Raw genomic sequence first — 15,439 nt, forward strand, 5'->3', positions numbered from 1 at the left:
CATCACGGCACGGACGAGAAATCCGCCTACACAAGCCAAGATGTGACCTTCCTCCTTTGTCGTCATGACGAGGAAGTCGTCCATGATGTCCTCCTCCACAGCTGCAGGTTCTTGCAGTGGAGCTCTTCCACTTGTTGAAAACAGGTCTGCGAGATATTCCCCGTCATCTACTGTGTAGCCAGACGTTTTGGGCGTGTGGACGAACTGACTAACAGAAATCATGCGAAGAGCGCACTTAAACTCTAATGCAGTGGACACAGGTTTCTTCAGGCGAACGACAGAGAACACGTTCGCAAGGCAGTCCTGAGTCAGCCGACCCGTGAGCAGGTACGCATAGCCATGGTTCGTTGAGCAGATCTTCTTGGAGTTGATAGACAACTGTTGTTGATGATATGACCCCTGCTTGCGAAGGCTTGCAGTGGGGCGTAACACCCATCTTCATTTGCCTGAATGTCCGTGCAGTCAGATCAAGCGTGCGAATGGCAGTCTGGTGCTGCTGGAGGTCATGGTGACTGAAAGCCACAACAAGATGTCTTGACGACATCAAAGTAAACCACCTGGAAACCAACTCGCAGAACCAGGCGGTGCTTTCTGCCTCGGGTGGGGGCTGGCCTTGGTCCACCCTGTACCGAATGGCAGCTGGTGCGTCTCGGAAAAACTGGACAGCGATATTCACCTTCATTTTGGTGAAGTGCCCCTGACTTAGGTGAACATCCGATAAACCAGGGGCAACCTTCAGGTCGTTCTCTTTGTCCATATCCAGCGACGTTTCTATGTACTTGAGCTTGATGGTGTCGCTGGGAAGGCCGTTTTCTTTGACGATGTCCTCGCTAAGACAAAAAAAAAGACTAGAGCGCAAAAACTGGCATCGAATGTTCTTCAGCAAGTGAGCCGCATCCGCCACAAAATAAAGGCGGCGTCCTTCAATGGATGGGTGGGGAATGCTGACCACTGTATCCGCGTCTCTTGTGCTCAAAAGTTTTAGCTCTCGCCACATAGCCCGATTCGCCGCACCCATGTCACAAGTCACCACAAGTACGTTCAACCCCGCTTCAGAAGCCAACTGCACGAGCTCCAGAACGAAGACTTTGAGAAGCTCGCCATCAAGCGACCGCCCAGTGAAATGGTAGGCCACTACCTGCTTCCCCCGACTTGTTAATCCTCCCAACATGAACACCAAAGCTCGATTTGAGGCATCATTTTTTGGTGAAAGTGTGATGGACCCAAAGAAACAGTCCTGAGCTTGGTCGTGTCGAATGCCTTCGTCAATCTCCATTTCATCTAGGAAAAAGACGCAGTCTCGTTCACTTTTGTGCATTGTGTCAGCCTTCTTCGTCAAAACGTTGAAAACCTCTTGGAGAATCCCACGCAGAAAGACAAAACTCTGCATTCTTCTCATGAGAGTTCTGGTGCTGGGAAGTGGATAGCCGATGGTTCGGAGCAGCTCGTAGCCCGTCGTGCCACAGGCAAACTTGACTTGGAGAGCTTGCTTCACGGTCGACATAGACCATGGCATTCCCCTGCTGGTTTTTCTGGCGAGTACCTTTCTCTGGTCATCAGCCAGGAACTGCGGATCCTGTCCAAGCATGCGAAGTTGCTGCTGTACGCTCTTTAGTTCCTTCTTCAGGGCGCGGATTTCTTTCTTTGCAGCTTCATGATGTAGTTGGAGGTTTTTCTACTTCTTGGCAATATCACTCATGCTTTTCTTTAGCTGAAGGCAACAGAGGTTTCCTGCTTGCTCTGAGAAGCTCTCTGGTGTGGATTCTATGTCGGGTGGTAAGTCATGGTCAGGTGGTGACGTACTTTTGACTACACCTTTTGGTGCCAGATCCATGCGGTCACCTTCAGAGACCCCGTCATCTTCAGAAATGCAGTCATCCTCAGAGATGCGGTCACCTTCAGAGGTGCAATCATCTAGCAGGAACGTTGCCGAAGTGGTTGCTGACGGATGAAGTTGACGTCTTGCAAGCAAGCTTGAGGAATTTGTCGCTGGATCTTTGAGTGGTTTGTGAATTGATAAAGTAGTCAAACCCCTTGGCACCAGATCTACAGAATAATCTTCAGGGGTGAGGTCATCTTGCACAAATGCTGCTGAAGGAGCTGCTGACATATGATGTCCTGTGGTGCTGCATTCATTTGAAGTGTCATTCAAGATCTTTTTAGGAAATGTCCCGTCAGTCAAGGCCTGGATGGGTGATTCAGGAGAGGCTCCAAGCAGTCCATCGGTGCAACCTTTCTTGGAGGCAGTGCTTGGATTTAAGTTTCTCAAGAAAATTGTGTTGCTCGCAGTTGGGCTCTCCTGGTGTGGCTCCGTGGCTCCCGGCCCTCCAGGAAAATTCGATGAGTCCCCGGCTGGCTCGTGGGGTTGTTGCTCTGCAGCTTTCTTGGGGCTTCCGAGCTTGTACATTTTTGGAGAAGCTGGAAGAAATTGAATGGGAACATAGTAATTACAATAACTGTCGTGAAAAGTAAAACCTTCACAATAAAAACCACATGAAATGTCTGGTGAGGAAGAGGGGGAATATTGGTGGGCCCTAAATATTGTGACAGCTCAGATAAGAATAAAATTGTATAAACAGCTGAAACCTTTTCGTTTGTCATTGTTTTATTTGTATATATACCAAGGGACACTAAATAACACCGATCCGGTTAACTTAATTTCACACCAGAACAGGAGTGTTTGGGATAATCTGAAAACTTGCAAAACTGCAGCACATAGCGAAAGGACATACGTCTTGTCTTTCCGCAAACCGGTCTGCCTTGTTTCAGTGGGTTAAAATTGTCACTTCACTCACCTTGGGAGGAGAACAATGTTGGCACGGCAGTCAGTTTCAGACGCTGCCACCCATCTGCTCGCCTGTCCTCGAAGCAGGATTTTTCGAAGTGCTGCTGTAAAGGTATGCCAGGTTTTTAAAACACTGCACAGCATGAAAGAGTTCCTACGTCTGTTTAGACCTTATATGGATGGGTTTCATCTACAACATGCTGGATTAAATAGCAATTCGACGTTTCAGACGAATGCTGTATTTGTATAAAACAGTAAAACAGACAAGTGGTTTTTGACACAGTACTTTTATAATATGGCCTCACGGGAGCTGCGTATTTTTATTATATATTTCTCTGCGACACAACACAGTGAATACTTGTTCTCATGAGGCCGGTCCACTGTTATTAATGGTACATGTATCAGAGGGAGGCCTTTCTCTATCCCAGGTGGCACATTTTCTGTACATCGCTCCTGAGCTGCTGTTCACGAGCGAGGTACAGAAAACGCGGACGGTTTTTTGGGGGTAGATAAAGGACGGCGAAGATAGCGCGTCTATCGATTTCCCGAAATAGCGTTTATGAATGCGAGCGCACGGGCGTCTCGCCCGCGGAAAGCGGTCCCCGAATCTAGTCCCCGCCTCGACGGCCAAGATATGAAGCCGCGTTGTTAGATCTAGGGCACGATCTGGGGGCATTAAGGGACCCTATACTTTGTGTCACCTTAGCATGGACTAACCGCCAAGGCTGTGCCTGCGCGAGACGCTACCCTTGACTGCCCAAACTGGCGCTCGCGCCGCACGAGCGCTCGCGCAGCCGCCGAGACGCCGTCCAGGGAAATTCGCTCGCGATTTTAGCACGTCCGGCCAACAGTAGTCTGAGCTAAGCTGAGGCGAAGTAGATTTTCATTACTTCGCGACACTGCGCGCACTCGAGACCGACAATTGTTGTATCTACATTGCAGACTAGCGAGTTGCTCGTCATTTCCCAGAGAGGCCTCCTACTCCTGATCTGAGACATCCACGCCGTCCTCCGTTCCGGCTTCCTTGGGAATCGGTACAACTTCGCACCCATGTCTGGAACTTCCGCGACAAAACGGAATGCAGCACGCTGGCATCGCGCCTATAAAGCTCGCATAAGCGAGAATCGCATTTTGCTAAGATAGCCCTAACGGGGATAAGCCCGGTTACAAAATGGCTGACGAAAATCAGCGGGCTAACCAGTCTTACAACATTGGTTTGTCGGCAAGTGGTATTACAAAGGATGGCACCACTCTAGGCAAAGCGAACATGAAGGCACTCTAGCGTTAGAGTGCCGGAATTCAAAAAGGCGCTCAAAGAATTTAGTTGCGTGCTCTACATGGTCCAGGCGTGAGCTTCGTTTCCTGCAGGAGCGCAACATCCTCTCGTTCTTTGAGGAGGGTATTCAGGAGCCATTGTTTGCGCTTCTCCCTATTGGAAAAACCAGCATGAAAATCAAACTGGTCAAGCTGGTAATTAAGGTGGTCAAGCTGGTAATCAAGGTGGTCAAACTGGTCAATGTGGTAATTAAACTGGTTTAGCTGGCAATCAAGCTGGTTTAAGCTGGGCAAGCTGGAATTTAAGCTGGTCAGTCTGGTCTAAGTAAAAACCAGCATCGTCCAACTGGAATCTGGTTTTAGATTCAATCTGGTGTAGCTGGGAGCCAGTCTGGTCCTAACTGGTTAAGCTGGTGTTCCTGCGAGCCAAGGTGGTCAAGCTGGTTTTCCTGGGAGCCAATGTGGTCAAGCTGGTTTTCAGCAGGGAGCCAATGTGGTCAAGCTGGTTTTCCTGGAAGCCAATGTGGTCAAGCCGGTTTTCAGCTGGGAGCCAGTGTGGTCAAGCTGGTTGAATTGGGAACCAATGTGGTCAAGCTGGTTTTCAGCTGGGAGCCAATGTGGTCAAGGTGGTTAAACTGGTCTTCCTGGGAGGCAATGTGGTCAAGCCGGTTTTCAGCTGGGAGCCAGTGTGGTCAAGCTGGTTGAATTGGGAACCAATGTGGTCAAGCTGGTTTTCAGCTGGGAGCCAATGTGGTCAAGGTGGTTAAACTGGTCTTCCTGGGAGGCAATGTGGTCAAGCTGATTTTCAGCTGGGAGCCAATGTGGTCAAGGTGGTTAAACTGGTCTTACTGGGAGGCAATGTGGTCAAGGTGGTTAAACTAGTCCTCCTAGGAGTCAATGGGTCGGCTGGTTAAATTGGTCTTCCTGCGAGCCAGTGGGGTACGTCAAGCCAGTTAAACTGCTCTTCACGCCAGCTTACTTATCACTAAAACAGAGCTGCCTAGCTGGCAGTCCCACTGTCGGCCAACAAAACAAAATATATCCATTTGTAACCTTGCGCGTGTCTTCTTAAGTGACGCAAGCTGTTTTGCCATTTGGTGACTATATTGAAACGGAATAATGACTGCTAACAAGCTGCACTTTCCGTGTCTCTGAGAAGTGTTTTGGTTCGTGCTCTAGTGGGACGAGGCCATAATAGTTATGACCTATACCGACATCAAGCCGTTTAAGAGTCTGAATGAAAAGCAAGGTAGTTTTAATAGAGGAACAAAATATGTGAAGCAGAAACCTAGTGTTTGAAATATGGTGAAATTTTAGTTATATATCTCACACTGCATTTTTAGGGTGCCGGGGGGCGGGGGGTATATGCCTTTGTTGTAAAGCAATATGGTTCACCTGACATTAAAAAAAAACAAGCACCGACTGCAAAATGAAGAAAAGGTGTATTGTTTAAATGACAAAACCTTTTATTATGCCACTTATACACATTAAACGATCAAATATGAATTTAGGTCGACAACCAAATGTATATACGGCTGATTCCTCCTATAAGTATTGATTGACAAAGTACACGATCAGAAATTCACTATTTAAAACAATAAATGCGTGCACAGCTCTCCCTCAGTGGCGAGTGAAACCCGGTTGCAACTCCAAAACTTCACACGTGACCTTCCCATCGCCGGCAGTAGAAAAACCAAGCTGCTTTCCAGATTGATTGTTATTATCGCTTTCCACCCATCTCACGGTTGAGTACCACAAGGATCTGTATGAGACTAAGTGATTTATTTATTTGCATTAATGGAACCAATGACATGGTGATCTTTACACAAAGCACATTTATTGACCCCAAAAACCACAACAGACCAAAAACCACATAAACTTCTGCACACGCTCAATCATTTTAACTTGTATTAACAACTAATTGAACCCAATTCAAGTACTGAGCGTACAAGGCTACAGAACAGACACACTACAGATATTGGTGAAGTGAAAGAACTTGATAACCAAAGTGATCATTTCCAACTTCTTATCTCTAATCCAAGGATCTTAGAAACGTGTGCAGTGAATTTGTCAATATAGACGCCAAGGTCTCTTACTAGAGATACAGCATCTACCACATTTCCCTCAAGCACATAAGGGTAAAAGAAAACTTCCCACTTTCTCTATAAAGAAATCAATTTAGCTTTTAAGATTGAACGACAAGGCTTTTTTTCTACACCACTCTGAAATTGCACCAATATCAGTTTGCAATAAAGTACAATCAATATGGTCTTTAACATTTAAAAAGAGTTTCATGTCATCAGCAAAAAGAAGTACATTTGAGTGCTTGACGCATGATACTGTATTGTTTACAAACAAAATAAACAACAGTGGTCCCAGGTTTGAACCTTGGTGTACGCCAGAAGTTGATCTACAACACTTCCAAAAAGTTGCCAACATAAACAGTATTACTATGTAAACTCAGGTAGCTCCTGAACCATTCACAAAGCTTTGGGCACATGACATAAAAAGAAAGTTTGCAAAGGAGTAAAGTATGATCTACACAGTCAAAAGCCTTTGACATGTCAAAATATACAGCATCAATTTCGCCTCTGTGACTATCGGCACAAAGAAATCTAGAAAAGAGCACAAATCTCTTTCAACGGACTTTCCCTTTTAAAAACCATGCTGAAAAAGACTAAATTTTTTTACTGAGGTAATTTGAGATCCAGTTATGCATAACCATTTCGAAAACCTTCGGGAAACCACACAATAACAAAACGGGACGATAGTCACTAATAATGACAGATCACCAGCCTCGAATATGGGCACAACTATAGAAGACTTCCACAAATTAGAGAAAGTACCCCTCATGAGAGGTGCTTTGTATGTTTGAACAATGTTTGCTTCAATGATATAAAATGCCCTTCAAATTTGGAACAGAAATGCACTAGAAGGATATGTATGTTCTACCTAAGCTTCAAGAAAAGTACAAAAATGTTCTAACAAACCAAATACAGGGTTTAAAGGAAAGAAAAAATGAAAGCCAGTTTTTCGGCCCACATGATGAACAAACTGTGCATCGCAAAAAGCGGAAAGTCCACCAAAATGATGCTATCAGTAAGATAGGATGTGATGAGCACTTTCAACGTTAAAGGGATGCAGAAGCGAAATTTTGATTTCAGAAAACAATGCAGAAGCACTAGGCGGGAAGCTACAAACCCGAAAGCGTCACCCATAAATCATTATCTGCAATGGATGGTCGTATTTTTGCGAAAGAAGAGCTCGCTTGAACAAGGCCAAAAATGCCCACGACGTTGCGATTCTTGTTACCTCCTCTCTTCGGTTTGACTCCACGAGGACACAAAGAGGGAAGGAAGCGAGGCCGTTTCCCCTCCTCCTTAACTGTTCTGCAGGAAACAAGATGTCGCAATTCTCACTCAATCGCATCCTTATTTTACAAAAATATGGCCATCCGTTTCGGATATCTCTTTATGAGTGCTGTTTTGGGGTTTGCGGCGCCCCGTCGAACACTCCTGCTACATTATTTTGTGATATCCAAATTTCGCTTCAGCATCCCTTTAAAGGGATACTTCAACGAAATTTGAAATGTATCCGTCGTGTTCAAAAATAGGTTGAATATGATCCACAATATCCGTAAATGACAATCGCACGTTTGTATTTTGAGCCTGGTGGCTGTACTGCCCACTCTGGCAAGCGCTCGGAGAAGGCCCAGCGGAGACTAGTGACATCTAATGCAATCGTGACGTAGGTCGTCTCGGGACGAGCAAGGCTGATGTCGAGAGGATGGCCTAGTCGTTCCAGCAACCAAAGCAGCTGCTTTTGTATGAATTTTGAGTGACGGGTTAATCTTCTACAATCTTGTAGGGAGACAATAGCTACTTCTTGAACGTACAAAAGGGATTCTCGGGAAGAGGGGAGTTCCTCCGTACCCCCTTCTCTCATCGTGGCCGGAGGCGAGACACTGACCGTCACTAGCTGTCAAGGTTCCTAGACGTGCATTACAAACGAGGTGTTAGCGACTCCACCAGGTGCCTTTTGCTAATCATTTAATTTGTTTTAAAATTCCATTTCGTAACTTTTTTAACAAGATATTGGTGTGTTCGATGTGATACTGCTCCTTTGAACACATATAGACCTTAAAATAAGCACCGAAATTTCCTTGTAGTATCCCTTTAAAATCGTAGCACAGCTCCTTTAAATTTGAGCAGTCTTCACGACCACCAACAAAGAATTCGCACAGATTCCCAGCTTTCCGCATTGCCCAGCCCGTCTATGCAAAACACAAAAAAACTGGCATTCATTTTCTCTCACAGACCCTCTAGAGTCAAGGCTAATCACGCTCTATTGTGTTCGGCAAGTCGCAAATGAATGACTTGCTGTCTGTAGGAAAATCAACATAAACGCAACTGCTCTTGAGGTTAGCAGGTTCAATACAGCTCACAGTGTCAACTTCAGAAAGGAAACACTCCTTAATATGTTCTGGTAGATACTGTGATTGCCTCAGCACAACACTCCTGCAAAGAAGGATGCAGTGAGTGCCACTTGAGGACTTTAGTTCCAAGATTTTTAAAATCCTAAAGTAACTATGGTCGTACGTGCACACAAAAGTTGTGTCACTTTTAGTTGCCCTCGTGTAAGCAGTGCTGTGGTAGACTTGGTGGTTCACAACACACCTCTCATACTCCGTCATACAGTTAATCGAAGCTCTACAGTGCTGCTCCAGAGCAACCTTTTCGTCAGTGGTGACACTTGCTGCACGCCCACAGCCAAGCATGGTTGCTTCCTCCACGTGGGAGGCGTTCTGAATGGGCATATAGCCCAGAAAGCCGTGGCAGATTTTTTCTACCCTGTTGGGTAGATGATGGCTGGCAAGCAAGAGCTCCAGCTCCTGCGCCATCACGACCCGCTCCACGACCTGCTGGGGCAGTCCTTTAGCAGCAGATACCAGGTTCACCAGTGTGCCATTGCCACCCTCAAAAACGAAGGCCGAATGGGCCCAGAGTGGTCCAAGGTGGCGCACACAGCCGGCCAGATGGAGCAGCAGGTGCATATTGAAGGTCATGGCCCCTATCCCATAGAGGGCCTCGACGCGACACACGAACGCGTTTAGTAGTTCTTCTGTAAGAGCGGTTTAGACGAAAGGTCAGTGCCAAGCATACCTGGTTCAGATTGCCAATGTCATTTTAATAAGCTATAATGTGAATTCGCAGGTGGATTATCATACCTCTTCTACACATTCCATTAGAAGGCTGCACTAAACAAACACCTGCAGTTTACTGTTCGCAATTTTAAGTGCGCAACAAGGCAGTGGCGCTGCTGCGTGGCTCATAATGATATCTTCTTGCGTGATGCAGCAGCCGCCATCGTCGAGCCGAGCACACGTTGTAGGCAAAGTCCCAAATTATCAGGTCATCACCAGAGTGCCCACCATGAGTACTTCGCTGTGGTACTGCAGCCACAAAACCATGATGAAGCAGATTTGTTCAGTGAAAATTCAGAGAGTGCATGTTTAGAACAGCTGCACAATGCCGAGGGTACTCACTAAAGGCTCGTTCACATTCTTGCAACCGAGTACGACCGAGAGAGACCAGACCGGTTTTTAAGCCTCTTGAGACTTCTTAAGACCGGATGCACTGCAGCGGAGCTCGTCCTAAGAGATCGCAAGAGGCTTAAAAACCGGTCTGGTCTTTCTCGGTCGCAAGTGTGAATAGGCCTTAAGGCTCTCGTGCAGCTAGGAAAGAGGTCATTGTCGCTATGTACTCAGCAAAATACAGGCAAAAAATGGCAAGAAAATCTCAAGCTGAAGCAGTTCAAACCTTGCATGTGAATTTTTGATCCAGCTGTGCCGACCATTCAATTATACCACTTTTTCATCATGCATGTCTGACATTCAATTCACAACAATCAAAATTGGAATGTTATTTAAGCATACTAACAATCTGTATCAAGAGTCCTATAAAATTTGTGTTGCTCATGGCATGCTTGGAGATGGTGTGAGGAGGTTGTCTTACATAGTTTCAAATACTGTGAACGTAATAATTTTTGAGGAAACCTAATGTTCTGAAATCTCAAGATTTGAAAAGTATGACAAAAAAATTTATTGCATGTATACATACATCACCCCCCTCCCTTTCCCCATCAATACAAAATTTTCTGCCTGCACAATTTTTCCAGAAACCTACACTTTGCAAAATTTGTGAAACAAAGCCCTCGAAAATAAAGCTGTTTAGAAGTGTTGGCTAGATGGCAAGGCTTCAACTAAATGCTTGTTTTTGGGAGCTCACCTGCACGCTTGATGTCACGGAGCGTAAGGCTGTCATGCAGCAAAATGTGTACAGCCTCACAGAGCTTGGAGAGGTGCTTCCAGTAGAGTTGGGGAAGGACATCCAGCAAGCATGGCAGTGCATAAAAAAGGAGCCACTGCTTCCACTCTGACGCCTTCCAGAAGCCACGCTCCTCAATGGAACGAGGCAGCCTTGTTATACAGTGGGGAGGCTTGATGCTTCGTAGTCGCTTGTCTACCTTGACAACAGACGCACGTGTACCTGCAAACCACATTTAAACTCTTCAGTGATTAGAACACCTAGCTTCATAAAGGAGTTCTTAGAAAAATTGATTTCTTAGATCTAGACAGTAAATTTGAATAAAATATATTACGAAAGCACGTTTATGACAAATTTTGCAGCGTTCTATTGAAAATGAAATTCAGCATATCATTGTAGTGCAACAGGTACTGTAGTTCCTCCAGTATTTTATGCTGGGCAATCTAAGGAATTCTATGGTTTTTTACGGGCCTGAAAAAACCTCACAGGCAGCCACCGAACAAGGTAGGTTCTATGAGGAGCAAGTACGTCTGCTCCACAAACGGGGTACAGTGATGCCCTGGCGCCGAGCTCCGATTAAATGACAGGGGTACACATAAACGCTGCGTCGTCTCCTAATCGTACGAATGACTGTCATGTCCTTTTAGCAGCCGTCGAAACTCCATTGGTTCTTTGTGAACAAGGGCTCGTCCTTTGAAGGAGGGGGAGGAGATAGTTCGAAGGGTATACTCATTTTGTCGACTAAGAATGACCAGGTGCACCACAAGGACCACAAAACCCACGGATCAGATGTTTCTTTACCAACCAGATAGAATGCTGTCTAGTGGGCAGAGTTTCGTTGCAATTGTGATCACTCCCTCTTACTTTTTCGTGGCTTTGTAATGTTGAGAGAAGACTCCTTTAGGCTCGTTCACACACTTGTAACCAAGTATGACCGAGAGAGACGAGACCGGTTTTTAAGTCTCTTGCGACATCTTAGGACCGGATGCGCTGCTGCGGAGCTGGTCCAAAGACGTCAGAAAAGGCTTAGAAACCGGTCTGTCTTTCTCAGTCATACTCGGTTGCAAGTGTATGAACGATGTTTTACTATTCCATGCCTTCCCTCTCGCACGCAACGTGACACATTTTCGTTGAATTGCTTACTACACAGCAGATAAACACACTGGTGCTGCAGCAAAAATATTGGGTGAGATTGATGTTGCAACGATTCTCAAAGCCCTGTGTCGTTTAAAGGGATGCTGAACCGATATTTGAAATCTTATAATTAGTGCCCGAGCGGGCTTCACGGAATGGTACTGTACCTAAAAACGATATTGAATCCGACGGATGGGGCCCGAATTATTGTATTTCTTTGAATTAAGAGCGAATCCTCGGCCGGAAGCCGCCGGCGCGAGCGAGTCCTTCTGAGAGCAGGCGTAGCGGAACTGACGTGCGCATTCTCGGCGCCCCCAGCGCCCCTGGCGCCTCCGCGCATTCTCCTCGTTCGTTGGTGCTCGCCTTGATTCTTCGCTCGGCGGCTGTTCTCAAAGCGGCTGGGACTAGTACCACGCGGGCAGAGCAGACAGAGAGAGAGAGGAGGAGTTTGGAAAGGAAGAGATAGTCCTGTAGACTCACTCGAATGGGAGTCGTGCTAACTATCTTTGGGGGGAGGGGGAATGGGAGTGAAAGATGAGCAGAAAGAAATGAGATTAGATAGAGGTCGGGAAGCGGTCTTCCGGATGCGAGAGGGGGGGGAGGGGGGGCCGAGGACACAGAATTCACGGGCACACGCGGGCGGGCACGCGGATGGGGCTCCGGCGCGGGGTGCGCGGCGGAGGCACGCGGTCACTGCAGAGTCGGGGCAGAGACATCCGAGTCATTCTCAGGCTCGGCGGACGTCAGGGAGGGCGGCGGAGGTACGCGATCATTCCGGGAGTGGGAAGAGTCAGCCGAGTCGCTCACAGGCACAGCGCATGTCAAGGGGGTGCGGCGGAGGCACATGATCACTCCAGGAGCCCGCGTGGTACTAACAATAACAAACGCCACCCGACTTAGCGCCTGGCTTGGCTTGGCTCAGTCTGTCTTTTGAGGCGAATGAGAATGCGCACGTCACGAAGCGAGTTTTCCACGACGCTCACCAGGGGTCGCGTAAAATTGTATTTTTCGTGTTTATTCAATTTTATACGCCTCCTCGCTCAAAACAACGCCATTTAGAAGTAAAGGACATGCTATGTATGCCATTGCGACCAAGAATTTCCACCCAAAATTTCGGTTCAGCATCCCTTTAACAAAATTAAACATAAAAAAAAAGCCGCCTGGTAGCATTGTTTTCTCGGTTACCAAGCGGCGTCGGCAATGAGCAGTAGATCGACGGAAACCTTTCTTAAAGACCGCATTCATGTCTAGGGACACAAATGGACTGCTGATACTGCTAGATGACAGGTTAAATGGGAGTAAGCACGAATGACATTTGAGAAATCTTGAAATCAGCTCGCGATCCCAGTTTGGGGTGTCATGCTTGGCAGCGGCAGGCACTGGTTTGTCTATTATAAACTGTCATTCGGCACAATATTGCCGCGCTGAGGGCCGAGCAAACAACACTCTGTCACATAGTTCTAAAAGATTCCCGTGTATTCTACTCGAGGCGTAACTTTTACCGTTTCATCTTTGTTTCTCGTTCTAGAAAGTGCCTGTTCATTCTCGCCCTGAGCCCGCGACGCTCGAAGCGGCCCACAACCTTGTTGAATCAGTCTTACTTGGCATGTGAGTGGTACGAGGATAAGTACCCTGCACCTCCACCAGAAATGCCACGAATGAAGGTGACGAGAGGACTAACAGAAACGTTCTCAGGGCAAAGAATGCTCTGCCGGGGTGCATCTACTGCTCAACTTTCTCTACAAGTGCGCTCGTTGCCGCGGACGTCATTACTCAGAATTGAGCGATTGCTTCCAACTTTTCAAACACTCGGCGACCGTGCAAACTACACATCTTTACAAGTGCGCATTGCGCAGTTGCCGAGCGTTTGGAAAATTTCAAGCAATCACTCGATTCTCGGCAATGACGTCCGTGGCAACAAGCGCGCTTGGAGAGGAAGTTCGGCCATTCATTCATTGTGACAATATCATTTGGAATTCCCATGTGAATGAGCTAATAGATGAGGCAAGAATTAAATACCCGGGCATTAACAACCTTGCAAAAGGCTTGCACATCATCTATCAATTTTCCTAGCTGCCAGATGGTGACACATGATTGAATGCTGTTTGACAATGACAAACTCTAAGGTTTTTGTTTCGTGCATGCTATGGCATTGTAACAGACACGTTAAAACGGTTACCGATGTAGTATGCCTGTCGTGAGCTTGTCGATGAAAAGAGGAGCTCCGTGACTTGTCGCACCACCCCTTGCAGAACACAATGCATGTATTCCACGCTCATGCCAGCAACCAAGTCGAAACCTGAGCAAAAACGATGTCAGGTAGGTTTTGACATGACACATTCCACACACACAAATTACCTTCAAGGTTCATGAGAGGTGATGGACCCTTGATACCATTTACAGGGCTCCCCAGCCTCTGGGCGAGCTCCATGTCTCGAACAACAAGCTCCGATGTCCTCGGAATTGGGGCTTCATCGGCGACATAGCGCACGCATCCTGCAAAAAGAAAGCAAAGTATTTAACTGATCAACCATTGCGACCTGATCAATGATATCTTCCTTGATTAGCAGGCAAAAGTGTATATCTGCAAAAGAATGAAAATTATATGTACCTTCCTCGTGCTCGCCTTTCATCAAGCAATATGGGCAGCCGAAGAACCCATTGAAAGAGACCATGTTTTGCACGGCAGCACGGGCAGGGGTATCAACGCTGCAGCACAGTACAAAGGCTTTTGAAGTGAGCTGCTGATCTCCATGGATCCATGTCACAGGGGCCATAGTGTTGACTTCCTCCACAAACTTGGTCAGAAAAACCGACATGTCTGGATGGCGCTTCCCAAACCAGAGTCCAGCCAATGTAGGGTGGTGCAAGCGCACTGCAGGGGGTAGTTCATTTACTGTAAATTGAATCGGCCACACTGACGTCTTCGAGGATTTGAAGATGGGGCTCCCATCAGTGTTGAACGTGATTGTTAGGTCACTCGGACCTAAGGCAAGCTCTTGGCGCAAGTGCTTGCAAGCTTCGGCTGTTGTAATGTCCGTAATCAAATCAGAGTCATTGAGTGCTAGCATTGACAGCGAATGATGAAGCTCGACACTTGTTTTTCCAATTAGGTGCTTGAGCTGCTTGTGGAGGTCGAGCATCAAGAAATATGACCCACCATGTCTTAGCTTCTCAGTGGACTCCTCAAAATTGCACACATCGCATCGTGCAATCGAATCGCTTGAGTTGAGGACCGTGTCACAGCATGGGCACAGATAAAGGTACTTCACCAAGTTTTCCTTTTTTTTCGTCCACAGCTTCCTCAGCTTGTAGATACTTGTCGGCAGAACTGCGCTGCCAAACAAGGCATTCACAAGTGTCAATAGCTTGCCGAGCCCGGCCCACGTCGATCTCTCCGAAACGGCATACGATATAACCATCGCGATGGCGCCAGCTTTCGACGTTGGTGAATGCGGCAGCATACTAGCACCAAACTCTTCCACGCACAGGGTCAAGAGATCTTCGATGGACCCAGGTCCCATCTCCTCGTCGTCGTCGTCTTCAGAGATCACGGCTTCTTCGAGAGACTTCTCTCTCGACACCTCGCCGTCAGGGTGTTCATCATCAGTGCTGTCCCCTCCGTCATCAGCTTGGTCTTGCGATGCATGCTCACTGTCGGTGGAGACATCTCCGACGTCGACTCCATGGCAGTCTTGGGCGTCATCTTCGTCAGTATCTACAGGGTCATCACGGTAGGCTCCGTGGCAGTCTTCGGCGTCATCTTCGTCAGTATCTACAGGGTCATCACGGTAGGCTCCGTGGCAGTCTTGGATGTCGTCTTCGTCAGTACCTAGAGGGTCACTACGGTAACCTCCGTTCTCTCTACCTTCGTCCCCGTCAAGCGGTTCCGTAACTACAGAGGTGCCAGCGTTAGCCC

The 15,439-nt window shown here is 47.1% G+C and overlaps 1 protein-coding gene across 1 annotated transcript; it reads right to left on the reverse strand.

The window, feature by feature from the left end:
* Positions 1-7,843: 7,843 nt before the first annotated feature.
* On the reverse strand, positions 7,844-14,772 carry LOC121836167. The gene is made up of 5 exons (XM_042290974.1): positions 14,132-14,772; positions 13,879-14,016; positions 13,700-13,819; positions 10,348-10,608; positions 7,844-9,181 (listed from the first exon to the last, which is right to left on the reverse strand). Exons 1-5 carry the CDS (start codon positions 14,661-14,663, stop codon positions 8,394-8,396), a joined length of 1,839 nt encoding a protein of 612 aa, XP_042146908.1. The 5' UTR covers positions 14,664-14,772; the 3' UTR covers positions 7,844-8,393.
* Positions 14,773-15,439: the final 667 nt, after the last annotated feature.

The sequence above is a fragment of the Ixodes scapularis genome, unplaced genomic scaffold, assembly GCF_016920785.2.
Source record: "Ixodes scapularis isolate PalLabHiFi unplaced genomic scaffold, ASM1692078v2 PGA_scaffold1__304_contigs__length_218370807, whole genome shotgun sequence".
NCBI lineage: Eukaryota > Metazoa > Arthropoda > Arachnida > Ixodida > Ixodidae > Ixodes > Ixodes scapularis.

Bases quoted from the DNA above. Each gene is read 5' to 3' on its own strand.
- LOC121836167 (XM_042290974.1), bottom strand. From the start codon at position 14,663: ATGCTCGACCTCCACAAGCAGCTCAAGCACCTAATTGGAAAAACAAGT. The intron at 14,017-14,131 runs GTACATATAATT...TTCTTTTTGCAG, and splicing joins GAAAGGCGAGCACGAGGAAG to GATGCGTGCGCTATGTCGCC. The intron at 9,182-10,347 runs GTGAGCTCCCAA...CCGCTCTTACAG, and splicing joins CCGTGACATCAAGCGTGCAG to AAGAACTACTAAACGCGTTC.